General features: G+C 56.0%; 2 protein-coding genes across 3 annotated transcripts in view; one reads left to right on the plus strand and one right to left on the minus strand.

Annotated features, from left to right (window-relative positions):
• The window catches only part of SLC16A4 (solute carrier family 16 member 4), a 383,212-nt gene that overhangs the window by 332,938 nt on the left and 23,332 nt on the right, over positions 1 to 26,942 (minus strand). The gene's annotated exons all lie outside the window — the stretch shown is intronic.
• Positions 17,681 to 25,827, plus strand: RBM15 (RNA binding motif protein 15). 2 transcript variants are annotated; one of them, XR_008463275.1, is made up of 2 exons: positions 17,681 to 20,721; positions 21,211 to 25,827. XR_008463275.1 is itself a non-coding variant. In XM_054181445.1 (1 exon), the coding sequence occupies exon 1, from the start codon at positions 17,771 to 17,773 to the stop codon at positions 20,654 to 20,656; it is 2,886 nt and encodes a 961-aa protein (XP_054037420.1). In that variant the 5' UTR covers positions 17,681 to 17,770; the 3' UTR covers positions 20,657 to 20,948. The 2 variants fall into 2 exon arrangements, 1 of the variants encoding a protein (XP_054037420.1); XM_054181445.1 differs by lacking the exon at positions 21,211 to 25,827 and having other exon boundaries at positions 17,681 to 20,948.

A 26,942-nucleotide genomic window follows, 5' to 3' on the forward strand; every position in this document is an offset into this window, starting at 1 on the left:
AGAGCAACACTGGGGAGGCGATTTGGGAGAAGCTGGGAGAGATGCGGCTTCTCCTCTCTGCTCTTGGATATGGCTGCGATGGCTGGGTGGGGGCGGGGAATGCTGGGCTCTATGCGGCAGAACGAGGGCTCCTGTATCCCAGAAAATGATGGCTAGAAATTGGGGGTGGATGGGGAGGACCCCCGTGGGGTCCCCCATCCTCTGCTAAAACCCATCAGGAGACACCGTGGCCTAAATGCGCCTGGTCACGGGGCTGCTGCTCCGCTCCCAGGCGGCATCCGCTGCCCCTTACTTGCAATTCGTGGGTTTTTGTCGCTTCTAAATTTATCCCTTTTGGGGCAGGAGGGGTATGGAGGAAGGTGGATGGGGGGGAGAAGGGGGAGGAGGAGAAGCGTTTCTCTCTCTCCAGGTCCATTGTCTCATCAAAGGGAGCCCGACTTTAAAGGCTTCCCGTCCGGCGCGGAGCTGATGGGGAACATGCATCATTAAAAATGTTCAAGTGCCTCCGTTCCCCGGCACCTCTTTGAAATCGTTGGCGACTGCGCGGCCTCGGCGTGGCAGGGGGGGAGCCGCCGGCCCCACAGCAGAACCACGCTGTGCCGTCCCGGCAGCCCCCGGGGACCGCGACGGGGACCAGGGTTCTATGAAAAGCAATTTAAAAGCAGGAGCTCTGGGGGCTTCGGGCATCTCCCCCTCCTGAAACGCAGCACAGGGCCCTGGGAATTATCTTGTTCGCACGTTCACCCCCTCTCCCCGTTTCCCTCTGGAGCTGCGCAGACGTTGGTGGAGCCAGCGAGGTTTTGGGGGGATAAAACAGCTCCCAGGGATGCTTTTCCTTTATATATATATATATATACATATATATATAAACAGCTTTGTCCTACAACAGCCATACCCAAAAAGCCATGCTAGCAGGAGGGAGGTGACGCGCACGTCGGGGCTCAGCTCTCAAAGCTGTGCGGTAGATTTGGGTTAGGATCCACTTTTCTGCCCTCCGATGGGCACCATTTGGGGCAATATGGGGTTGCAGATGCTCTTGGTGCAAGAAAGGATCTGCTGGTGTCTGGGGAGGGGCGGGGGGGGGAAGAGGTGTGGATGCGGAGGCTGGGAGGGAGCCACAGGGGCGGTTGGTGCTCTCGGACCCCCGAGGGAGCGTGCGGAGCCCGGGCCGAGGATGCCGCTCTGGGCAAATCGATGCTAATCCCGTTGTCTCCGCCGCAGAGCCGGCACCACCCCGGCAGGCAGGAGCGAAGAGGGTGCCAGGGGGGGAGCTGAGGTGTAAATCGGGGTGGCCCACCCGTCTCTGAGGCACTCAGGTCCCTCCTTGCTGCTGGGCGATCCTAAAAGAGGTGCAACAGGGGATCCCGCAGCGGGCGAGGAGCCGCTGTGCTGTGGAGGGAAGGTCTCCTGCCTGTGGTGGCCACGGTCCGTGCCCGTCCTTCTCAAAACCTCTCCAGGAGGAAGGACAAACGAGAAGTTTCTTAGTGAGTCCCGTCATCTTTGCTCCTGGCTCCTCTCCCCGCGTTTCCTTGCTGCTTTTACCCCCCCGGGTTTCCAGCTGGCGGGACAAAACCATCCCCTCCCACCTGCCCACCGCAGCAGGGACCTGCACCCCGTCCCGCCTTGACACCCCCACCGCTGACTGCATTTCCGTGGGATCAGCGTCTCCCGGAGACGCAGGGAGACGCGTTCCCCGGGTTTCTCCCCCCTGAAATTTCCCCTGTGGAGGATGCAAGTTGGATGGCTTTTGCCTGGCCTGATTGAAATTCGGATCAGGGTGTCCTGCCTGGCTATCAGCCCTGCTAATCACCGCCCCGAGCCGCTGCGAAGCAGCTGCTTCCCACTGATACGGCACCGAGCAGCCCCCCCCGGACCCCCCCCCCAGCCTCGGCAGAGCCATGCAAGCAGCCTGGGAATAAGGGCAACCCACTGGCGGGGTGTGCGTGTGTCTAATTAGCCTAATGGGGGAGAAAAATGCTGGGGGAGGGGGGGGAGATGGGGCTAATCCAGCATAAAGCCATGGCACTCGAGGCAGGCTCATGGACACGGGTGGGAGAGGAGCAAAGCGCCAGCCCCGGGGTTCTGCCACCGACACGCTTTTTAGCCTCGGGCACATCGCTTAACTCTCCGGCTCCGCTTTGATGTTCCCAAATCAAAGCTGCCGGCATGCTCTGCCGCTTCCAAAAAGGCCGCTTTGTCTTTTTTTTTTTTTTCCCCTCGGATTATGCTTATTTTTGTGGCTAGAGGAGACCGTTGTGTTCGGTAACTTTGACTTCCTGCATTAGACAGGCCGTAAAATGCTGCGTGGTACTAAGCCTTATTATTAGCGTTTATTACTGCGGAGGGAACAGGCTCGGAAAGCGCGGCTCCATGGGTGGGGAGCTTTTTAAAGCCATCACCTACGGCCATGCAACCTGTTATGAAAACTCTCTGCGTAACCAGGATGGATTTGTTATGTGCATAGGGGACGGGGGTAATTATAGGAAAATCACCGTCTCTTGACAGATAAGAGCCTGCCGGGTCTGTTCCGGAAATTAGGGGGATCGGCGGGGATGTTGTGGGTGTTTCCCCCCCCCACCCCTCATCTCGGGGTTGTTTTGCTCGGGCAGGTGGGGATGGTGGTGGTTGGCAACCCGAGGTGCTGTATTTGCTTCTGGACCAGGGCTGGCTGCCTGGCTTTCCTCGTGAGCGCGGGGAATCCTGCTGGGTTAATTCCCGGGTAGGAAACCAAAGCGCTGAATGCTTGATCGTACCTTTGCCTCATCATCCTCCGCCTTCGCCCCCGGGCTCTGGTGATGGTTTTTGGCTCCGATCTGCCTCCCCGGCTCCCGCTGACCAGCGCAGCCGAGTGGGTGCTGGGGGTTTTAAGCACTGAAAGCTCCAGTTTGGGTAGGACCTCGCTGTGTGAGGGGCTTGATGGGCATAAAATGGGAGCTGCGTGGCTAAAGCCCGAGCAGGCTTTGGTTTCAGGTGGAAGGCAAGAGCCAGGAGATGGGGGAAGCCCTCGGGATGGAGAAGAGGTGGATGGAATTACTGAATCCCAGACTGGCCGGGGTTGGAAGGGACCTCTGGGGATCACCCAGTCCCACCCCCTGCCAGAGCAGGGTCACCCAGAGCAGGTGGCACAGGAACGCGTCCAGGCGGGGTTGGGATGTCTCCAGAGACGGAGACTCCCCCACCTCTCTGGGCAGCCTGTGCCAGGGCTCTGCCACCCTCAGGGTGAAGAAGTTCCTCCTCATGTTGAGATGGAACTTCCCATGGTCAAGTTTGTGCCCATTGCCCCTTGTCCTGTTCCCGGGCACCACTGAGAAGAGCCTGGCCCCATCCTCCTGACACCCCCCCTTTCAGTATTTATCAGCGTTGATAAGATCCCCCCTCAGACATCTTTTTTCCAGACTAAAAAGACCCAAGTCCCTCAGCCTTTCTCCATCAGAGAGATGTTCCAGTCCCCTCAGCATCTTGGTAGCCCTTTGCTGTACCCTAGCGTGATGAAGCCTTGGGTGGAGGCGCGGAGCCGGGGGAGCGCAGCTTGGAGGGGAGTTTAGGAAGGGATTCATGGGCACCATGATCACTGGGGTGTCCCCAAGGAGCAGGACAGGGGGGAGGAAGGGATTTAGCCTGGTGCAGCTTAGGAGCCGCAGTCCCTTTGGTTGTTATCCCTCCCTTTTTTTGGCTCAGCACCTTCCCCGCACCCACCTCCCACCCCAGCAGGTTTCCCCTTCACTCTGCCCAGCTCAGCCACTCCGTCGCTGCCAGGGCAGCCTCTGTCCCTGCCGTCCTTGGGGCACAGCACCGCTGGGTGACGGTGCCACCACCTCTAACCATGCCAGTACCCATCATCGGTCAACCCAAATCCCCAAGGTGAAGATCTCAAGAGCTTCTGTAGACCAAACCGAGCTGCAGAGGGTCTTGGGGGAGGCTGCTATTTTTGCTGCACCTGGATATTTATTTATTTATTTATTTATTTTTCTCCTTCCTGCACAGTGAAGTTTGGGGAGGAGAAAGGACGAAAGGACCTGAGAAGCCTTTGGGGCCGGATCCATCCCTGCAGCACCCCCCGGGCAGCGTGGGGACCTTACCTGCTGCTGGAGAAGGGCAGTGCAGGGAGGGGGAGAGACAGGAGAACAGGCTGAGCTCATCAAGACACTCACAGACTGCCTTCCCTCCTTTCTGATTTTGTTTAAATTAAGCCATCTGCCCACATTAAATGGTAAATTATCTCAGCTGCTGCCCGTGTCCCTGTGGGGACAATGGCCAGGGGAGCAGGGGGAGAGGGTGAAGGCTGCAGGGCTGCACCCCTGGCTTGGACCTGAGGAAAACGTGGCTCCCAAGGAGGTGGGTGTCATCTCCCCTCCTGCGTACCGGAGATCGGCCCCAGGCAAACCGGAGCCGGTCACCTGGGAAGATCACAGCTCTGCTCCGCTGGCCTTGGAGGAGGGCGAGGCACCGGTCTCTAATCCATCTCATCAAGCCGAGCGTGGTGCGACCTTCCTTGGCTCGTGTCCTTGGGAGTCCTTTGCTGGGCGGCAGCGCCTGCTCGAGCTCTCACCATGATGCTGCGGCTCAGAGGGAGGGAGAGATGCAGCGTACTGGGATGGAGGGGCTGGAGGTGCCCCGGAGAATGGAAACCTGGGGCTGAAGCAGGACTCGGATTAGCTCAGGGTGGGATTTTGCTTGATTTCTGCCTCTGCAAGAGGTGCCTACAAAGTGGGGAGATGCGCGCTGGTCTGATGGCTGAGGGAAGACCTTTTCCCCGTGTTGTTTAGCTTGGAAAGACCTTCCTGGTCCTCCAGGGATGTCTTCAGGGGTGAAGCTTGCTCTGGGTGAGGTGGAGGGGACCCTCTTCCCTTTGGGCAGCTCAGAGCCAGGCTCAAACCCCGTCCAAGGACCCCCTCGTCCACAGCCTCTGGCAGTGGATTCAGCTTCACTGCGTCCCCTCTGCTCCTGCCACGCTGGATGCTCTCCGGTGGCAGTGTCACCACTTAGCAACACCCACAAGTGCCACCTCGCCCTCCGTGCAGCACCCGACGCTGTGCCAGCACCCCAAAAATAGCCACCCTCTCTCTATAGCCGGTGGCTGCAGGGAGGACACGGGCTCTTGGTGCTCGTCGCCATCTCCTTGCTGAGACCTGTCTCTTGTCATTGCTGCAATGAGTTGTGAGGTCTCTATTTGGGCGGGTCCCCAGGGTTGCGTCCTGCTGGGTGGCCACACACAGGTCTTCGTAAGCCACCCTCTGCCACCAGCACCCTTTAGGAGGGCCCTTTGCAGGAGTGGGGAGCACTGGAAGGGAAGGTCTGGGGGCCATGGGCTGCCAGGGGAAGGGGTGGGAGACCATGGGTGCTGGGGGAAAGGACTGGGATGAAAGAAGTGGGTGAGAAGAAAAGGCAGCAGGAGGTAGAGGGGGCACGAGGGGCTCCAATGTGCCCCATTATCTGGTCAATGGCACAACCCCAGCTGATGTGCTTGGGCGCCCAGGGAAGGGATGGGTGTTGGTACTCAAGGGAAGAACCTCCCAGCTCCGCAGGGTCTCAGCTCTCTGAGTCTGCCCGCGGAGAGCATCCCTGTGCCCCTGTGCAACGGGAGCCACCAGCTCCGAGCATCAGTGTCCTCCTGTGCAACGGGAGCCATCAGCTCTGAGCACCCTTGTCCTGTTCTGCAACGGGAGCCACCGGCTCCGAGCAGCCCTGTCCCGCAGAATTGCAAAGGACGACAACTCTACCTCGGTTAAAACTGAGTCCGTAGTGAACGAGACCATTCCTCTGGCCATTTTTCTCCCTCTGCTTTTCCGTTGCTCGGCCTCTCGCATCCCACTGGTAGCGTGGGGCTGCTCCGTGCCGCGTGCCCGGGTCTGGCTTGCAGCAGCTCGGGGTGTCCTGGACCAGCACCAAGAGCATCTGCAAGCAATTCGCCTTCGCAGAAGCTCTTGGCAACTGTCCCAGCTGGTCCGAGGGCACGATCCGGGGCTGTCTCGGCCTCAGCAGGAGCACCGGGGACTTTGTGGCTATCTGTAGCTCTTAGGGACAGTGAGGAACGTGGTTAGATCTGGTGTGTGGGTTGCGGTATTCAACTTTTTGCGCTTAATGTAGTGGTTTCTGAAGCTGTAGGGTCTCCTCTCCAAGTCTCGGTGATCTCCTGGGGTCAGGTTTCCCCCTCTTAGAGGCATTTCAGGGCATCTCGCCCCCTCTGTACCTGGTATCCGTGTGTTTGTCAGGCTGTAGCACATGGATGCTGCTGACCTACCCACCGAGAGGGATCCCGGACCCAGCCTCTGCTGAAAGATGGCTGCAGGAATGGAAGGAACATCTGCAGGAGTTGATGGAACATCTCCAGGACTTTCAAAGGACCTTGGCTGAGAAGGAGTTTTACAGTAAGCCACGTGGTTTCCCCTGTCCTCAGCTCCTCTGTCCCATCTCCCAGCCGGAATCTGGGGAGATTTTTTCCAATGAGCAGACAAATATTCCCAGCAGCTCCGGCCTGCCTTCGATGGAGGTGTGAGAAACAACCTCGGTGCCAAAACCCGAACGTGGAGCAGGCGCCCGGGGAGGACGGGGCTGCACCAGCTCACGCAATTTCGTTTGCTGTGAATGCGCCGAGAGTGTCGGCGGTGGTTATTGCATCTCGGCGGAGCGACGGTAACCTGATGACTGACAACCGTTAGCTTGGGGTCATTAAGCACCAGGAAAAAAGCAACTGGAAGCTTAAACTTAAAGGTTTCTGGAGAGATTGGGACCAAACTGTGGAAGCTCTGAGTGTCCTCGGGCTCCGAGATGCGTCTCCTCTTGCATCTGTGCTCCTTCACCTGCCTTGTGGGAGAGTTTGGAGGAGCCTGGCTGGGAAATCCAGGCTGGTCCCCCATGGTTAAATCTCGCTGGTGAAATGCCGGGGGGCTGCTCACCCAGGACGGTGCAGACGTGGGTTAAAATCTGCCCCGGGGCTGGAGCAGGGGGAGCTCTGAAGGATGCAGGACCTCGTCAGGGATCCATCCCAGCCCCGGGATCCCCATTTTCTGGTTTACTACATGCTCTCGTCTGTATTTTCGGAGGGATGCCGGTGAGACAGGCCTTCACAAGGGCTGGAGGTGTCTGGGCAGACAAAGGAGTGCCAAAAAACCCCTAAAGGTGGGTTGCAGGTGAGGAAATTTGGGAGGGAAGGCACAGACGGAAAGCCACAGAGAAGTAAGGAGCATTTCTCCCTTTTCTGCTGGAAGCCAGCGGGCAATCCTGCTGCTTCCCCCTCAACCCACCCAAAGGAGCCAGACAAAATCCCCAGAACCGCCTAAGAGATGCCCAACCCGAAGGCGTCGGGAGGAGGGGATGTTTGCTCCTAGGGGGACACGGCCGCCGGGATGGAGCTTAGAGCCAGGAGTTAATTGCCCGTGGAAAGGAGGGATGGCGAGGGCGAGGGGCAGAGCCTGAAGGGCAAATCACACCTGCGGGGAAGACGAATGAGCCAATCGGCCAAGATGAACGACGGGCAGCTTCTCAAGGGCACCAGCGGGAAGAGGACGGGGCGGGAGACCGCGGCAGAGCTGAAAGGGTTAAACCTAACGAACCGCTTTCTCATCAGCGGGAGAGGCGTGGGGTTTCCACTCGTTTGTATTTCTCTGCTGGCAGCGTTTAGGTGCAATAAATCCGCATGTGCGTACGCGCGCGCGCTGCCCTTCCCCTGAGGGCTGCCTTGGGAAATAACCTCTTCCATCTGCGGGGTCTGCGCGTGGCTCCCGGCCAGGAGGCACCGGGACATTATTAGCCCCAGGGATGGGGGATTATCCGCAGGTGTCAGATGGGAAAATTGAGACGTAAAGCAGCGAAACGGCTTGGCCCAGGATGGGAAGCATATTGGGTTTTGCCGGGGTGGGGGGCGGGTATGGATGGGCCCACGGTTTCCCTGCGGAAGCTGAATACAGCGGGGATGTGCCTTTGCTTTTCAGCAGGGACCAAAGTCTGCCCCAGAGCATCAGGACCGTGAGCAGATCTTGTCCTGACTGCACGGCTCGAATCTAATTTAAGATCACAGAGGGGCTAAAAGCCCTGTTGGGTGCCTGGGCAGGGCGGCAGAGGGGACTGTTTCACCCTGGTTGCTTTCGGCTGGTGATGAGCAGAGCCCTGAAGCAGGAGCCGGGGGGATGGACCCGGCCGAGCTCTGCCCTGGGTGAGCCCTGGCTGCTGTTCTTGCACAGCCGTGTCTGCTCTTTTTCGGCGCGTTTTCTGTCGCCAGCCAGCCAGGCACCCCAGCTCCCAGACAGGAGAAATGAAAATGAGCTCTTGTCCTCTGTGGAGGAGAAGATCAGGGAGAGACACGGAGGAAAAGTGAGGGAAATTAAGCAGAAATAGCTTCAGGGGTCATTTAAAAATATCCCCACGACTCCCTTAAATATATATTTAGCAAGAATTCATAGTCCATGGCTGAGGGAGCTCCAGGCACCGAATGTACGGAGTGGTTTTTGATAAAGACCCATGGGATCTAGCGCAGCTTAGAGGGGAAGGAGGTTCGTGGGATGGAGATGGGGAGATCCCGCACCGTGCCCGGGCCAGGAGGCTGCAGGGTTGCTCTCAGCCACCCTCCTGTGCCCGTGAATTGCCCCCACGCTGCATAAATCTGCGTGTTGAGCCTTTTGGGTCTCATCAGGCCAACTGCAGGGCTCCTGCTGATGGGGTAGGGCTGGCAACACAACCCTTGGAGACCCCCATGGGCTGCCGGGGCTCTCGCCAAGCCCGTGTGCGGCAGGTTTGCGGTGTCACCAGCCCGTTCATCGTGGTTTTCCTCCCTCGGGGGGTAACCTGCGCTGGTCCCTCGGCCTGGCTTGGATCCTTGTCGCCATGAAGGTTGAGGATGTGTTGGACTGAGTCCAGCCCTTCTGCAGAAGGGGACTGCTGGCGGCCCAGCCAAGGGGAGGGAAAGGCTTGGCATTAAATCCAAAGCGCAGCGCCCACGAGGAGACAGGAGTCGCAGGTATGGTCCCATGGGAGGAAGAGTACGAAGCCACCGTGGGGAAGATGCTCAGAGGGCCTGAAGCACCGGGATGGCCAGGAGCAACGTTACGGCCCTCGCACCAGCTGGTCCGTTGGCATTGGGATCCCAAAGCGTTCTCCAGCTCCCAGTCCTTTAGGAGTAAGAAGATCTCCTCGTTCCTAGGAGCTAAAGACCCTGTCCCAGAGCAGCCCTCGTTGCCCCGCTCCCAGGTCTGCCCCAGGAGCTGTGTGATCAGCCCGAGCCCATGAATTATTCACTGCTCCTCCATGGCGCACAGGATCCCGTTTCGCCATGGAGAAGGGTCTCCTTGAGCAGCAAAGCCTTGCCCAGGGCTGTCAGCTTGGAAACCCAAGAGTTCGAGGGAATTCAACTCGCACGTTCCTTCCTCGAGCCCGGCGCTGCTCCCACGGCAAAGTCAGGCAGGGTTTTGACTTTGGGGCCCCGACTGAAGGTTGGTGGGTGTCTCCTTACGGACCTGCGGGCTTTATTGATTGTCTCCTGCCCGAGTTCCCACCCCATCCAGATTGTAACTGCTCCCCTCCAGATGATGAATGGAGCTGCCAGCCTCTGGTTTATTTTAATTGCCATCTTTCCCTTCCTGCCAGCGACGTAAAGACATAACGACCGTGTGGTGGAGTACCTGAGCTGGGAGATGCTGGGGGGGCATTTGGTGCCTGGTGGGGGCATCGTCCATCCCCACCTGCCTGGCACAGGAAAACCCCTCTCTGAAAACCCCCAGCGTGGGGAAACTGAGGCACCGGAGCTGGTGAGGAGGAGGTGGGAATGGTGAAGAAGAAGGTGGGCATGGGTGACAGGGAAGAGAAACCACTGTGGGGCTGCCCGTGCGTGGCAGGGGGTGGTAGGGTGGGGATGGAGGATAAGTAGGAAAAAAACCCAAAGTTGTGTGGTCAGCACGTGTGTCCTCAGAGCGGAGGGGTCCCTGGCAACTTCCGGGCTCCTTGTCCATCTGCATTTCAGCAGGACGCCTTTTTCGCTTGGGAAGGTGTCGGAAGGGAGGAAAGATGTTGTGAAGACTTTGTTTTTTTCACCTCTAGGGCTGCAGGCAAAGGTGCCCTGACGGGACAGGAGAGGACGTGCTGCTCGGCATGACGCTCTCCGCTCCCACCGCGGCTGGAGCATGTCACAGGGAAGAGCTGCGAGACGTGACACACGCCACCCTGAAGACCGAAGGGAGACGGGGGACTTCTGCATTTTTACGACGGCGGCGTTTGGCACAGCAGGAGCGAGGTACCGATCCTTAGAGGGGTGGAAGAGAGGCACGAGGTGCCTGGGAGCCGGCTGGCGCGTGGGGATCCATCCCCTTGGTCCCTCCAGTGTGGGTGCTGGGCTCTCCGCGGGCTCCTGCCAGCTTCTCCCGTCCCGTCTGCTTGTGCAAATGGTTGAGAAACATCTTTTGCCGCAGGCCGTGTCCTTGTTTTCCTCCCCACCGGGACACAGGGAAAAGGCACAGGTCTCGGCTGCTGGGAGCTGGGGAGCGGTGCCACTGGCTGGCTTTTCACAGCGTCCCTTAGCGCTGCCTCTCCCAGAGCAAGTGCCACTCAGCCTGCAAAGACGTCACACTCGGCGGTGACGTTATACCTCAGAGCAGGGATGGCGGGGGGGGGGGGTCTCCTCTCTCTCCCTATCCAAGGAGAATCTTCCTCCACTAACGGCGTCCAACAGCCCTGGCTGAGACTAAGCCACATCTCAGGTGTGTGGGTCATTTTGGGGCCCTGTGGTTATTCGAGGTCCCCCTCCGCCGGAGCTGCTACCTGTTTGCTCTCTGCCCAGCAAGACCCAGCTCTTGCTGCAGCGGTCGTTCATCATGTCCCATGGCAGCGTGTCACCGTGTGGTGACATGGCAATGGCTGGAGAGGAGGCTCCAGCGTTTAAAGGCGCCTGCGGGGATGGTGGCGAGTCTCAGCTCCGCTCGGTGTGAGCTCAGATGGGCTGAGGCCTCCCAGGCCGCTCCCCAGGGGAATGACTTCGTTCCCCTCCCTGCTCTCAGAGAGAGGAGCTGAGGGACGGAGGGATGACGGACCAGATTGCCGCCTCTCGGTGGAAGGGTCTCTGAGCCCAGGAGATGTAAAATTGGGCTCCACAGGTAGCGATTGGAAGGCAAAGGCACCAGCTTGCAGGGGGCAGATGGACCGGAGACGGACGTGAGCCAAACCACCTGAAGCCCGTGGATGGACGCAGCTTCCCAGGGCGCTGCTTGGCTCCCTCCGGCCACATCTCCGCAGGAGGAGCCACGGGGCCCTGCCAGGAGGGACCAGGGGTGGCCACCCAAAACCGGGTGCCGCCATCCCGTACGGACATCGCTGTCCTGAGCGAGACCATCCTTCCCATGTCCCAGGGAGAGCTGCGGGGGGCTGGAAAGAGCAGGAGGCCAAGAGCACGGAGGGTCCTTGGGTGCTCAAATCTTTGTAATTATAGAGTTATGTCCATGCACCAGCCCTCCTCAGGACGCAGGGCTTCGGAGAAGGATGTGGCCCTGCAACGTGGTCCTGGATCCCCCATCCTGCCTTGATTCTCTCTGTGCTTTGGGGGTTTATTTTTCCCGCTCCTGGATCCCCCATCCTGCCTTGATTCTCTCTGTACTTTGGGGGTTTATTTTTCCCCTCTCCATTAATCTCGGAATATTAGGTGGAAAGCGAACAATTACTGTGCTAATGGCTCCATAAATTCCTTCATTACTTATTAAACTCCAGCACTCCCCGCGCAGCGGAGGAAAAGAGATGAAATGGAGCAGAAAAGGGAGCGGGGGGTGGGGAAGGGGCGGGGGGGGGGAGGTTAGGAGGGGCTGTGCCAAGGGCAGAGGGTCCGGCTCCTGCGGCCGGCCCCGGGCAGGGCTGCGGCAGCGGGGCCGGATCCGGCCCCGGTAATTCACGGGCTGTCGCTGCCCTCTGCCGGCAGCGGGACCGGTAGGGGCGGGCAGAACCCCCGGGCACGGGGCTGGGGTCCCCGGGGGGACACACAGGAGGCTGGGGAGCAGCCGGGGGCTGCAAGGATGCTCCGAGGAGGTCGAGGGTCCTCCCTGCTTGGGGAACCGCCTGTCCCGGTCTGAGCGACACCGGACTGATTTCTCTTCCGATGCTTGGGAAAACTGCACTTTTAGAAGACTCTGGCATCTGAATTGGTGAAAATATTCACTTTACAGCCAGCTCTGGGGCGCGGGTTTCAAGGTCTCAGTGTTTTTGAGCTCACCAGGTGCGGGGATGAGGAGGAGCGAGACCCGGGCACTCGACCCAAGCTGCCAACGGGGTTATTTCATACCATGAAATAGAAATTAGAAAGATTGCTGAGGAGTTCTCGCTCTCTCTCTCCTGATGGCTGCCATCCTGAGCACTCCTCGCCCCGGTGCCGGAGCCCTGAGCCCTTCCCTCCCTCCCGAAACGGCAGCACTTGCAGTGTCCCACGTTGGCTGTCCCTGCGGGGAGCGCACGGCTCCGGCTGATGGAACGGGCTGTGTATAATCCTGGTATATCTTATATTAGTATCAGGATCAATACTGGTTCTTCATTATTATTGTTAATTATTTAGTCTTATCCTGTTAAATCTATTTATATTTCAACCCTTGTGTTTCCTCGTTTTCCCCGATTCCCCTTCCCGGGTGGGGAGGGCTCATCGGGTGATAGAATAATTGCCTAAACGACAATAAATTGTTATGGGTTTTTTCAAACCATAACACCGCCGCACAAGCTGTCCCCGAAGCCTTCGGGGACGGTGCTGAGCAGGGCTGAGCTGGGGTGAAGGGAGCCTGAATTTAGGCAGCGGTTAACTCCAGGAGAGGGGCAAGGCAGGACGAGGAGCCTTGAACTTGACCCCATCTCCACGCTGCTTCCCCCAGCGCCGTTTTCCCGGAGAAATCCGCTCTCTCCCAGCTTTCCTCGAGGTACCTTGCGGTTCGTTGCCAAACCTCGCCGGCATCCCGCAGGGTGGATGTTCTCCGGTTTTGGTTTGGTGTTTTTGGTTTTGGTTTTTTTTTTTTTTCCCCTGCTGGCGAAGGCGAGGGCCGGGTGGCTGCGGAGACGGTCGCCAGAATTGCAGCGAGGGTTTCGGGGGCAGCTTTCGCCTCTTCTGCGGGTCAGAGAGCGCAGACGGCTCACTTCTGGGCTGGCAGCTCCCGTCCCGGGGGGGCTCTTGTGGCCTCGCCTAAGTGAAGCTAATGTATTTCGACATCTCTAATGGCCAGCTGGGATAGAAGCTGCATCTCCAGGAAGAAAAGCAGCTTGTCTGAATGCAAAACGGCAAACATCGCCGCCGCCGAGATGCTCGCGAGTCTTCTGCCCACGTCGATCAGCGGGGCTCAGAGCCGGGGCTTTGGGATCCTGCCAGGGAGTGCGCTCTGCTTCTCCTCCTCCCCCCTCGCGCTGACCTGCTCCTCTGCGACCACCTCCAGCCAGCGTTTGAAAAGAAGGCGCACGGTCAAACCCCTCGAGAAAGTGTTTTTTGCAGGAAAACAGCAAGGTTTTTTTTGTTTTTGCTTCTACAACACCCAAGTATCCTCCAGGATGAGCCCAGCTCCTCAGAGGGACCTGGATACCCAACTCCCACGGACACCAAATGTAATTAGAGGTTTGTATCTAGGCCAGGGGCTCAAGGGCCATCTGGCACCTTAATTATTCATACGCATATATATAAGCGCAGACAGAGCGCTCTTTATCTAGCCTGGGCCTGGGGGGAGATTCCTGCTTACGCCGGGTCGTTTCTCATGGCCTGACAAAGCCTGCTCTTCTCCAGGGCTTCTTTCAGGTGCCGCGTCGCCTTTTCCCAGTGCCAAAACCTGCTCCCAACCACACCAGTGCCGCTGAACTGGGCACTGCAGAGATCCACGGCGGCGGCAGAGGTGGAAAAATCCCGGAGGAGAAGAGTTCCCCCTTAGAAAGAGGGGGTCAGGAGGACTGAAATCAGATTAAATGTCCATCAGGAGGACCCGTTGCTGCGATGTTGTGGCCCAGTGCTCCCCCAAGGTGTCTTTTAAACTGTGACTCATCAGCTGAGGAATTTTAATTTCTGGTTTTTTCGCTCCCAAGCCGAGGCAGTGCGAGGAAGCGGTTAGGACCTGGGCAGTCTCTATCACTAGCCTTTTAAAGCGATGCATTTCCTCTCAAGCCAGCGGAGCTGCCCCAGGTTTTACCGGATGTAACCTCAAAGACGAAGCTGAAATAGGGCAAAATAGGGTTTTTCCCCACAGCTTTATCTCACCGAGCCGAGGAGTGACTCCTCAGCTCCTTTGTGATGCTCTGACAGATGGCACGGGACATGCAGGAGGGGAGCTGGGGGGGACGGGTATCTGCATGGGATTTGGGCACATCTGATCCGGACTAAAACGATGGGGTTTTATTGTAAACTGGGATGTCCTGCTCCCCAGGGAACGCCGTGGGCTGGGCCCCCTCCTCAATCAAACCCATCCCAGCCTCCAGAAATGCCCTGGAAGCAAGATATTTCTGTAAAATGGTAACACCTTGACAAAATAGCATTTTTTCTAGGGGGAGACAACAACGCCTGAGCTTTTTCCTTCAGTGGTGTCTCCCCAGGAGAGTGGCTCGACCCCGAGGAGAGCAGCGGTGGCCACAAGCTGTGGCTGAGAGACTCCACGTCTCGCTCAGCCGAGGCTCCTCCGCGCCGGTGCTGCCGTCCCTCCCTCGCATACCTTCGTATCACTTCATCTGGATGATCCCCATCCACCTAATTGCATCTGTCTTCCATGTACTCGCCGATAATTAGAGCCACATGAGCCGAGCTCCGGTATCATTGCGGGTCTGTCTCCGGTACGCCCGTTAGGTTAACGCCGTGTTGTTACATAGGAGGATCTCATTTTCAGAAGCTCAACGTATATTTCAAACACAATTTCTATCACTCCTGGGTTTATATTTAGACAGCAGCTATTTATCCACCGCTGAAAACCCACCCACAACTTCGGGAGCCTCTGTGTAGCATCTCTGTCAGAAGGAGATGATATGCCGGGGAGAAATGCAGCCTAATGGAGCGCTATTAAAAAAAAATCTGATTCAATTCTCCCTCTGTTGGATGAAGACGTTCCTGGGGAGCGATCTTATTTCCATGGGGTGACACAGAGACGCGAGGACATTTCACTCGGAGGCACAGGGAGGGAACATTGCGCTTTCTGCTCTCCTTATTTCAAAGCACTTAGGCTGTGATTATAAAAGGTGGCTCAGGGGGGCCGTAGCATCGCTGGGTTAAATGAAGTTCTTCCTACTGCAGTGTGATTGCAGGTTTTTTTCCCTCTCCTCAGGTACTGCTGGATTTTGGTGCGTTTCGACGGCAGCCAAGAAGTACAAGGGGATTATTCTCCAGCATGGCCCCAGGGGTGGGAAATTAGGGGTTGCGGGGGGGGGTGGGGTGGTGATTTATGGGATAGGAGGGTGCAGGGGCAGCACCACCACGGGCTTCTCACCCTTTGAACCGTTCTTTTTCCTTTCTACACAAGCACAGGCAGAGCACAGGGGGGACCACGCGGCAGCACTTGGGGAGGGGGATCCTCACAGGAGACACTGCGAACCTCGTGAAGTCCAACCAGGCCAAGCGCAGGGTCCTGCACGTGGGTTGGGGCAATCCCAAGCACAAATGCAGGCTGGGGGATGAAGGGATGGAGAGCAGCCCTGAGGAGAAGGACTTGGGGGTGTTGGTGGAGGAGAAGCTCCACACGCCCTGGCAACGTGCGCTGGCAGCCCAGAAACCCCCCGCAGCCTGGGCTGCATCCCCAGCAGCGTGGGCAGCAGGGCGAGGGGGGGATTCTGCCCCTCTGCTCCGCTCTGTGAGACCCCCCTGCAGTGCTGCCTCCAGCACTGGGGCACCAACAGCAGAAGGACACGGAGCTGTTGGAGCGGGGCCGGAGGAGGCCCCGGAGCTGCTGGGAGGGCTGGAGCCCCTCTGCTGTGGGGACAGGCTGAGAGAGCTGGGGGGGTTCAGCCTGGAGAAGAGAAGGCTCCGGGGAGACCTTCCAGCCCCTTCCAGTCCCTAAAGGGGCTCCAGGAAAGCTGGGGAGGGACTCTGGAGCAGGGAGGGGAGCCATGGGATGAGGGGGAAGGGTTTTACACTGAAAGAGGGAAGATTTCGATGAGATCTCAGGGAGAATGTCTTTGCTGTGAGCTCTGGCCCAGGTTGCCCAGAGAAGCTGTGGCTGCCCCATCCCTGGAGGGGTTCAAGGCCAGGTTGGACGGGGCTTGGAGCAACCTGGGCTGGTGGGAGGTGTCCCTGCCCAGGGCAGGGGGTGGCACTGGCCGGGCTTTAAGGTCCTTTCCAATTCTAACCATTCTACGATCAGTTCTGTTTCTGTTCTGCGAGGGCTGCGTTTCCCTGATCTGGAGGTCACAGCAGCTCCGAACCTTTCCCTCAGAGGAAGACCTAAAGCGAACCTGTTCCTTCCCATCCTTGACCACCTCTTGAGCTCTAGCCAACGAGTGAAAAATGAGACTGCTGGCCAAGGCAAAAACGTATCGGCATAACTAATGTTTCCTGTGATTCTTCAAATGGGGAATATTGCAAATGGTTTGAGATCTCGAGTGAGGCTGCGACAGGCTGAGACGTGCCCCTGCCCCGGGCTGACCCCGGCACGCTGCCGGCCCGGAAAGCTGCAGGGCTCCCACCGCCGCACCGGGAGGTGTTTCAGTGTATTTCCCGGGGTGGACAGACACACGCACAAGCAGACAAGTGGAAGGCAGAACAGGGACTGATCGGAGGCCGAGCTACCGCGACCCGCTTTGAACGCTCTCTCTCTTCCCCTTCCACCCTTCCCTTCCCTCCGGTGAAGTGAAGCCAAGCCCCAGCCCACGCCCGTGGCGTTTATCCCCCGGCCTTTCGCGCGTCCCTGCAGGCTGAGGAGACACGCAGAGATCACAGACGCTGTGCCACCCACTCCGTGCCGCAGCCCAGCGCGCTCTGAGCCCTCAGCCGCGGCCGCACGGCGAACTCTGCCGGGGAACCGCCCTCCTCGCCGCTACGACCAATCAGAGTGAGAGCTAGCGTGACTGATTTCCGCTTCAGCCTATCACCAATCTAGATGACTGCACCCAATCATATGCCTGGGGAGATTTTTCTCGCCCAATGACGAACGAAGAGGGCAGCTTGGGCAGCAGCCCGCGCTTCTTCGGGAGCGGCGTAGACCTCAGCCAATCGAAGCAGCGCAGGGAAGGTTATCAGTGACCAATGAGAAAAGGGGGCGGGGAAAGAGCATCTCGCGAGAGTTTGAGAGGGACGGTGGGAACCCGCGTCTGAGCGAGCGGACCAATGGGGAAGGGTGGGGCGGGGCCGCGGCAGGACCATGATAACTGGCAGGTAAGCGAGCCAATCAGAAGGAGGAGGTGCATTTGCCCCAATGGCCAATGAGCAGGGGTAGTCCTTCCATGGTTGAACAGCCACGACTGACAGGGGAGGGCAGCCAATCAGAAGGCGGCGCCCTTTCTAACCGCCCAATGAGCGAGCGCGGCGGGGAGGAGTGTGAGGGGGCGGCTCTTCCCGCCTCCTCCCCGCAGGCGCGCGAGGCCGGCCGGCGGAAGGACAGCGGGCTGAGCCAATCGGAAAGGGCGGAGAGGGGGGAGCGGGCGGGCCTTCCGCCCGGCGGGGGGCGAGGGGGCGGGGAGTTAGGCACTCGGCGGCCAACGAGGGCGGCGGGCCGGCGGCCAGCGGCCAATGGGCGCCGAGGGGGCGGGGCCGACCGCCGCCGCGGCTTCCAAGATGGCGGCGGGTGCGTGAGCGCGGCGGTCAGTCAGTCGGTGAGGCCGCCGGCGGGAGCAGGGCCCGGGGCGGGAGCGGGCCCCGCCGCCCGCCGCCATGAAGGGCAAGGAGCGTTCGCCGGCCAAAGCCAAGCGCTCGCGGGGCGGCGGGGGCGGCGGCGGCGAGGACTCGGCGTCCTCCTCCTCCTCGGCGCGGGGCGAGCGGAGCAGCAAGAAGCCGAGCGGCTCCGGCGGCTCCAACGGCAGCGGTGGGAAAGCGGCGGCGGCGGCGGCGGCCTCCAACGAGAGCAACAGCGGGAGCAGCCGGCGCGCCCTGCACCCGGACAAGGCCGGCCGCGCCGGCAGCCGGGAGTACGAGGCCGGGGCGGCAGCGGCGGCGGGCGGCGGGGGCAGCCGGCACGGCTACGGCAGCGGCAAAACGGCGGAGGCGTCGCGGAGCAGCGGCAGCCGGGGCGGTGGGGGTGAGTCCCGGGCGGCGGCAGCGGCCCCGTCCTCCTCCTCCTCCGAGTCGGGCGGCGGCGGGGAGTACAAGACGCTGAAGATCAGCGAGCTGGGCTCGGCGCTGAGCGACGAGGCGGTGGAGGACGGGCTTTTCCACGAGTTCAAGCGCTTCGGGGACGTAAGTGTCAAAATCAGCCGCCTCCCGCCCGGCACCGGTGCCGCCGACGAGCGTGTGGCCTTCGTCAACTTCCGCCGGCCCGAGGACGCCCGCGCTGCCAAGCACGCCCGCGGCCGCCTGGTCCTCTACGACCGCCCGCTGAAAATCGAGGCCGTCTACGTCGGGGGCGGCGGAGGGAGCAGCCGGCGACGCAGCAGCCGTTCCCCGGCGCTGCTGGACAAGGAGTCACCCTACGGCACGACGGCTGTTGGGGTGGCGGCCGCGGCGGCGGCGGCTGTACGGCACCCACCGGCTGGGGCGACACAGCGGGCTTTGTCACCCGCCGGTAGTGGCGGGGCCCTGGGTTATCGAGACTACCGGCTGCAGCAGCTCGCCCTGGGCCGCTTGCCGCCTCCGCCCCCTCTGCCCAGGGAGTTGGAGAGGGAGAGGGACTACGGGGGTTTCTACGAAGCGCGAGTGCGGCCGGCCTATGGGCTGGAGCGGGTGGCCGGTGTGGCGGCTGCTGGGGGTTTTCGTGGAGGAGGAGGGGGTGCTGGAGCCGCCAGCGAGGAGGAGATCAGCCCCGAGGATGACCAGAGAGCCAACCGCACGTTGTTCCTGGGCAACCTGGACATCACCGTGAGCGAGTCAGATTTACGCCGAGCTTTTGACCGTTTTGGGGTCATCACCGAGGTGGACATCAAAAGGCCGGGGCGCGGGCAGACCAGCACCTATGGTTTTCTTAAATTTGAAAATCTGGACATGGCGCACCGGGCCAAGCTAGCCATGTCAGGAAAGGTGCTTCTGCGCAACCCCATCAAGATTGGGTATGGTAAAGCCACTCCGACGACCAGGCTCTGGGTTGGTGGCCTTGGGCCCTGGGTGCCCCTCGCTGCCCTGGCCAGGGAGTTTGATCGGTTTGGCACCATTCGCACTATCGATTACCGCAAAGGTGATTCTTGGGCCTATATCCAGTATGAGAGCTTGGACGCGGCGCAGGCAGCGTGCACCCACATGCGTGGTTTTCCCCTGGGTGGGCCGGATCGCCGCCTCCGCGTAGACTTTGCTGACACTGAGCATCGGTACCAGCAGCCCTACCTGCAGCCTCTGCCCTTGCCACCCCCTGCTCATTATGAGCTCGTGGCGGAGGCAGCTGCTTTTGGGGCTCACCGGGGAGCCCCACCTGATCCTCTTCGGGGGGCCCGGGACAGGACGCCACCGTTACTCTATAGAGACCGCGACAGAGACCTTTATCCTGAGACAGAGTGGGTGCCCCCCCCACCCCCTGTACGGGATAGGAGTAACCGGGCAGCTGCCTATGACCCACTGGAAAGCCTGGAGCGCCGCCGGGATGGTTGGTCCTTGGAGCGGGACCGAGGGGAGAGGGAGTTGGGCAGTAGTAGTAGGGATCAGCCTAGGAAACGGAGACTGGCGGAGGATGGAGGCCGGCACTTGGACCGTTCTCCAGACAGCGAGCGCTCTTCTTCCTCCCGTAAGCGTCACTGTTTAGCCACAACCTCTCCCCCGGACCGCAGCCCTGAGCTCCTTGGAGGGAGGGAGCGTTACAGTAGTGACCCTGAGCGCTCGTCCTCCCGCTTGCTCCTGTTGGAGCGGCCCTCGCCTGTCCGGGAATCGCGCAGGGGCAGCCTGGAGCGGGGTCAAAATGAAAAGCGTGACCGCAAGAATTCCGCTGAACGGGAGCGGAAGCATCGCGCTTCTGTGGCAGCCGCTGTGCAGGAGTGCAAAAGTCCAGCCAAAAAGGAGGAACGTGCTACGGAAGGAGGCGGCGGCGGCTCCCGCCTCAAACCTCCTCCTCAGAAACAGCAGCAGGATGGAGCGTCGCAGGCCGGAGGAGCCCCCAAGCTGTGCTTGGCCTGGCAGGGGATGCTCCTGCTGAAGAACAGCAACTTCCCGTCCAATATGCATCTGCTTCAGGGGGACCTCGGTGTTGCCAGCAGTCTCCTCGTGGAGGGAGCGACTGGTGGGAAAGTAGCTCAGCTCAAGATCACCCAACGTCTTCGTCTGGACCAGCCCAAGCTGGACGAGGTCAATCGGCGCATCAAAGTGGCGGGTCCCAACGGCTACGCCATCCTTTTGGCTGTGCCCGGTGCATCAGACAACCGCTCCGCAGCCGGAGCTGCCGAGGCCGCCACCACCTCCACCCAGAGGCCACTCAGGAATCTGGTGTCCTATCTAAAGCAAAAGCAGGCTGCTGGGGTGATCAGCCTCCCTGTGGGGGGTAACAAAGACAAGGAGAACAGCGGGGTCCTGCACGCCTTTCCGCCCTGCGATTTCTCCCAGCAATTCCTGGACTCCACGGCCAAGGCGCTGGCCAAATCAGAGGACGACTATCTGGTCATGGTCATTGTCCGTGGGGCATCCTAAGGCCCTCGTGTTCTCTGTACCCAACCCTGCCTACTCCTCCACACAGCCCCTCCAGCGTGTGCCAGGTGCTATGGGATACAGCCTTAGCCAGCCCTGTCGTTATTTTAAATTAGATCTTTGTTTGTAGGTGACTTTCCTTGCCCCGTTTTTCTGTTACTGCATTTTTTTTTTTTTTCTATAAAGTTAGAAGCCAGAAAGGTTGGTTAGCCATTAGCGTGAATAGGGTATTTTGAGAATCCCCCATCAGTGGGGGTAGCAGGGAGGCTAGGCCTGCTTTGATTTACAGAAAAAAAAAAAAAAAAAAAAAGAGAAAAACAAAAACGGGGTGGGGTGGGGGTGGGGGGGGGGGGAAGAACAAACTCCCATCTTAATTTTGATTCGTGTCCTTTTTTCATTTCATGGATTTTTAAAGCAAGTTCAGTGGCTCATCCTTGGTAAGAGTTACAAACCGAAAAGACCAGATTTAAAGCACTCGGTAGTTTAAATGGAAAACCACACACTTCCTAGCGGACTGGTGTCAACTTTTTTTTTCTTTTTTTTTTTTTCTTTTTGAGTCCTTGAAATTCCGTGCTGGCCTGAGGCCGGTGGCCCTTTGGGCCCGTGTCATCCTTCTCCTCGGGAGCCTGAATGGTTTCCCTTTGAGTTGTGTGGCTCAAGGCTGACGGCTTTCAGCACCTGCTCTCGGGTACACTGCAGAACATTGAATTCCTTTATTGGGTGGTTGATAATTTCATCCACCCCCTTAAAATGCATGCACTGAAAGTATGCTCTTTTTTTTTTTCTTTTTTTTTTTTTTAACAGGTGTATTTCTCCTATTTCTCTTGAGTTCTGTTGTATCCCATATATGCACTTTGGGTTTGTAGCAGTGACAATGTTTGGTAAATAGCTGAGGACTTTGTTACAAACCATGAATGTCTTGTGCTTACTCTGGTATGCAAGAAACAAGGAGGTGCTTTAAGAATAACTTTAGTTTGTTGTGGTTTTTTGTTTTTACTGCCTTTTTTTTTTTTTTTTTTTTTCTCAAAGAGTTGCAGGTACAGTGGGGTCTGGTTCCACAGTGCAAACTCTGAGCAAGTGTGCTTCTCTCCAGAGATGGTTTTAATTCTGTGATAATTTAATTACATAAAAGTTCTCATTAACGTTTTACCTCTTTGTTAATAGCAAGAAACTGCTGTCTGCTAGGGACTTTTCAGGTACAGTACAGGGGGCATTACATGAGGTTTATCATTTTATAGGCATCTGGAGTAAAGTGTTTTTAGCCTCTTGGAGAAGTATTCAAAGTACTCCGAGATGCTGAGGTGTGAGCTCTTGTTCCTGTGATTCTAGGAGGGAACAGTTTGGGTTTTTTCCAAAGAACTTGGTTCATTTTCTCTCCTGTTTTTTCCCCCGTTCATTGGGCACTTTTCTCCAGTTTGCTAATACAGGCATTTCGGAAGGGATCTAAATCCCTGTTGTTTTGTTTGACAGCCGAGGGGATGCTGCAGCGAGCTTCTGAACTGAAGTGTAAATCTGTGTATCGATTTACAGCCCCCAAAATCGTAATCTTGCACTTAAACCCCAGAATGTAATCTTGCACTTAGCCCCGTTTTCGGAGACTTGGGCAATGTAAAAGCGATGCTGCTTCACTCGGTCGCTCCTCCGCGATGTTCCTTGGGCAACTGCCGGAGGGACAAGTTGATTTCTCTTTCAACTTGCGCGACCAAAATCGAGTTCGAAATGCGGCCTGGCTTGCGAGCAGTAGGTGAAGGAGGAAATGTCTTGAATGTATTTTATGGGCACAACAGTTCTGAAGTCTGACTGTTACTTGCTTGAGATTTGCTGTCACAAAAATAGGAGTTTCTGTAACACCGCTTTACCGAGCCACTCGTCAGAGAGTGCTTTGCTTTAAGTGGGCTGTGATTCCCTTTATCTAACGAGTAGACGTATCCCAAGCACGGCGGTGAACCGAGAACTTGAATGCGGCAGCATATCTTGAAAACGGATTTTGGTTTTATAGCTACTTTTTCTTTCTAAACGGAAACGTACAAGCCTCATTTAATGCTCTTAAATGTTTGAGGGTAAAATCCAGGATTTCTGGGTTGTTGTCCTTCAGCGTGAATGTAATGACGGCAGAATTCAGCTGTTCGTCTTACTATTAACAATGAGAATTTTTCGAAATGACACCGATAACGCAAATAACTGTATGTTTTAGAAGATACGGCGTATTTACCACTTACTGCAAAGAATGTCTGTTTTAATTCTCGCGGGTGTCTGTCGTGTGTCAGCAGTAACCAGCGCTGCCGCCGCTTGCGTTTCGAGAGGGTTTTCGCCTTGCACCTGACACGAGTCGCCTGCAAGCGCGGAGTTTTTTTATAGGAAAGAAACTTGAATCGCTGGGAATTCAAATCGGCCCTAAACAAAAAAAAAAAAAAAAAAAAAAAAAAAAAAAAAAAAAAGAGGAAGCACTAACATTGTTTGTGTTCAACACTTAAAACTTGCCGAGAACAGTGTTTGTTACGCTGATACGCAGCAGGCACCTGTTTTTTAAAACCCGTAAAACTTGGGGTCAAAAGAGCTTGTCAGAGCAAACTCAATGTGGGAACCTGAGCATCCTGGTGCACTTCCATATTTTATTTTTTTTTCTTTTTCCCCCCCCTTGTAAAATAGCGGTGGTTTATACCTGCCACGGGCTTTTATGAGTCAAAGTTGCGCTGCGCCGGAGGGTCAGGAGGAACAGGCGAGGCTGCGTTTGACTCCAGGTTTTCTGGTTCCTTATTTAATGGAGTACCTGCTTCTTTAAATCTGGTTTATTTGTGGTTGCTGCTCTGTTTTGTAAGCAAGGATTTTAACACCCTTTGAGGGTTCTTAATGTCAAAACCTAATTGACTGGCAACGGTTTATTTTACTTTTTTTTTTTTTTTTTTTTTTTTTTTTCTTTTTGCCGGCACTTAAGTTGAGATGCTGCCATCAAGGCTGGTACAGCTGGGCGGGCTGGGCTTTTCTCTTCGGCTCGGAAGGGCGCGCCATTGGAGTAATTGTCCACTAAAAAATCGGCTTGGCCAGGGCTGAAGGCGAGTAGAAGTCCCGTATGTAAGACCACTTCTGTATAGAGCAAACCAGATGTAGCAGACTTTTAGCTCTCCCGTCGTGTTTGGCATTACGTTGCTCGAGCGAGAGCTCGGTATTTCTCCGAACGTTGTGTGCAGCTGATGTTCCTGTATTTCATTAGTTTGTTGGATTAGCTTGGAAAAAGGATGTCCTTTTCCTGAATCATTTCATAGTCGTGCTTTATGCTTTGGGGAAAGAACCTCAAATGACTCGTACTTTTGTTTTAAAGATTGTAGTTGTTGGTTTGTTGGTTGGGGTTTTTTTGTTGTGTTTTTTTTTCTTTTTTTTTTTTTTTTCTTAATTGGAAACTTTACGCAACTTCCTTGGCTGCCGGCCAGTGGCTTGTGTTTGCCTCCCGTCTAGTGACCGCTCTGCTCTTTGCTGGGATTGCGGCTCCAACGCCGAGGTTACCCTCAACTCCAGAGGCTGCAAATCCCGACGCATCCTTGTTAAGCATCATAGAGAGAGAAGGGCGGTACGTGCCAGGCAGACAAACCCTCCCCTCTCTCTTATTTTATTTTTATTTTTTTTTTTTTTTGTAAAAGATTGAAATGATTTGGTGACAACTTGCTCAGCCCCCTGTGGAGGGCAGAGGAGAGAGTTTTCCACGTCTTGGCATTGGTCGGGGCACCATCCGCTTGGTGGTAACCGAGGTGAAAGGCCGTAAAAGTATTAACGGGGAGGAGGAGTGACTCAAAATTGTGAAGACAGGTTTAAAAACCTCTGAGGACTCAGGGAAAAATGGCTTGGAAAATTGTAATTCCTGGCTTTAAGAAAAAAAAAAAACAAAAGCAGTGTTGAGGGCAGCACTCCTGGGGAGGCTGCTGTACGCCTGTCCCACAGAAACGAGGGGAAGGAATTATTGCTGAGAGCTTTTGGGGTTCTTTCCCGTTTGTCGTCCACGTCCCCCCCCTTTTAATTTTTAATTCCTTTCTGCAGATAGCACCGAAGGACAGATATTCCAATGATGTATAAGCAGAATGATGAGATGATTTTTGTATTAGGCTTAAAGCAGACCGTATGGTTCAGAGAATGGTTCATTGAATATTCAACTTCATGCAGTTTTGATTGTGTGGAAATGATGGATGAGAAACATTACTTGAATAGTAACAGTTTTAAATTATATTAGATGTGTCTTTGATTTGACCTTTTCTTTGATATTGGAGTTGTCCGCTGTTAGCATTGCCCAGCGAAACGAGAACAAAAGCGAACCGTCTCACACTACATTTCATGGTTTTGTTGCTAAGTTGCCTTCAGGAAATATTCCTCGAGGAAAGTCAACCGAATTCTCGACGATCCGGTTGGTTTTTCTCCTGGTTCCTTATTTTTTTTTGTTTTTTGTTTTTTGCTGTGTCCCGTGAACTGTTACTGAAAGTTGAATAATCATCAGTACTGTAAGCCTAGTTTAACCTTGGTCCAAAACGAAGCCCTGCGCGCTACTCGTGATGCTTCTGTACATGGGAGGTGACTTCATTTCAAGGTTTCGTGCCCGTGGGTGGTATTGGTGCTTTTTTGAAGTCCAGGTAGAATATCCAGAAAGGCCTTGTAGCTCTTTTCCTGTTCTGTAGAACGTAGGGAGGGGAGAACAAACAAACAACACAAAAGCTGTTGTATACGTTATTTTTTTTTTTTTTTTTTTTTTTTTTGTATTGAAATAACATTTTCTTTCCTCCTGCAAGCAAAGCTGGTGGACTGCAGAAGACGACCGCATGGGATACCAAGCTCTAATGGACCTTTGGGAAGAGAAAGCTGTGGCTTGTGTGGAATTTTACATGGGCCTCTTGATGGAAGAAAGCTTATCTGTTTAGTATTTGTGCATTTTACTAAAATGGCAGCTTTAAAAAAAAAAAAAAAAAAAAAAAAGTTGTGTATCTGCTATTGTGATGCCGATGCCCGTGTTTTAAGTGGAAAAAAAAAAAAAAAATGACCTCTTTGCTTTGTGCTGTGTACACAAGATTGCTGGAAAAGTAAAGGAATACCCTTTTTATGGCTCACACAGCTTAAAAGTAGCTGTCACTCAAACATGCGCTCACAGTTGAGCTGATTTTGTTTCATTCTAAATAAATTGTTTCTTTTGAGGAAAATGGTTTTTCTGCCTGGAAGTGAATTGACGACAAACGTTTGACCCCTTTGTTCGCAGCGAAGGGGTTACTTCGCTGCTGCTGCTCGATGTTTGATCTGATAGTTGTGGGTCTTGAGCAAGAAACGGGGAGAACCGACACTTTTCGCGTTGACCGGCCTCTTGTACCGAATCGGAAGGAATCTGGTTGATTGTCTTTGCTGGGACACCCCCTTGGTTTGCAGCGAAAAAAGGGGGTCACTGGCTGCTTTACTCCTCACCGTGCCGGGGAAGCGGTGCTGCTGCGGGCGTGCAAGAAGCAGGGAAGCACCACCCTGCGTCTCGGAACGGTGTACAAGTCTGGGGCTTCGCTGGTTCGAAGAGCTGGAGTTCCTGAATTTTAAGTTTTCTGATTTATTTCGTTCACCTACCACGGTTTGGCTTTAGTTTTGATTCTTTTTTTTTTTTTTTTCCCCTTTTTTTCTTGGGTTTTTTTTTTTCTTTTTTAATTTTGAAGAAAAAAAAAAAAAAGTTCGAAATTGCTTTGAATCTTGCTCGTAAAACCTGTCGCACCAAAAATTGCCAAAAGAGAAAAAGAGCGATGAGTCCTTAAAAGTTGTTTAAATGATGTTAATAAAGCCTTTCCTGACGTACGCGAGGCGCTCCTCCATCTCCAGGGGCTTTTCGGCAGTTATGCTGACTGGACGAAGAGTTCCCGAGAGCTAGAGTCGGTAATTTTTAAAAAAAAAAAACAAACAAAACAAAACACAAAAAAACCTTTGCGTTGGTGTCCCAGTGCCTTATTTTGACCGGTTTCGAAGCAGACGGTTCGGCACCGCCTCGGATGTGCATGCACCCTGATCGCGTCCCAGGTCCCACCGCGGCTTTGCTTGCAGTCGCCTCCCCGTGTAGTACAGATGGTGAGAGGAGGAGAAAAAAAAAAAAAAATACATATATATAATGTTTTGTGACGGAGTCGCTGCGTTCTCCTGTACTGGGGGCTGCTGAGCGGTTGGAAGGCTGGTCCAGTGCAGGAGTTACAACTCCGCGTTTGCCGCCGGAGACTTCGGGGGCACGTTTGACAACCGTCGAGAAGAAGCTAACACTGCTGCATCGTTGGCTTCAGAACCCTCGCGTGTT

Source organism: Rissa tridactyla, chromosome 21, assembly GCF_028500815.1.
Source record: "Rissa tridactyla isolate bRisTri1 chromosome 21, bRisTri1.patW.cur.20221130, whole genome shotgun sequence".
In the NCBI taxonomy this organism is placed as follows: Eukaryota; Metazoa; Chordata; class Aves; order Charadriiformes; family Laridae; genus Rissa; species Rissa tridactyla.

Excerpts from the sequence above, each read along its gene's own strand:
- RBM15 (XM_054181445.1), top strand. The coding sequence starts at position 17,771 with ATGAAGGGCAAGGAGCGTTCGCCGGCCAAAGCCAAGCGCTCGCGGGGC.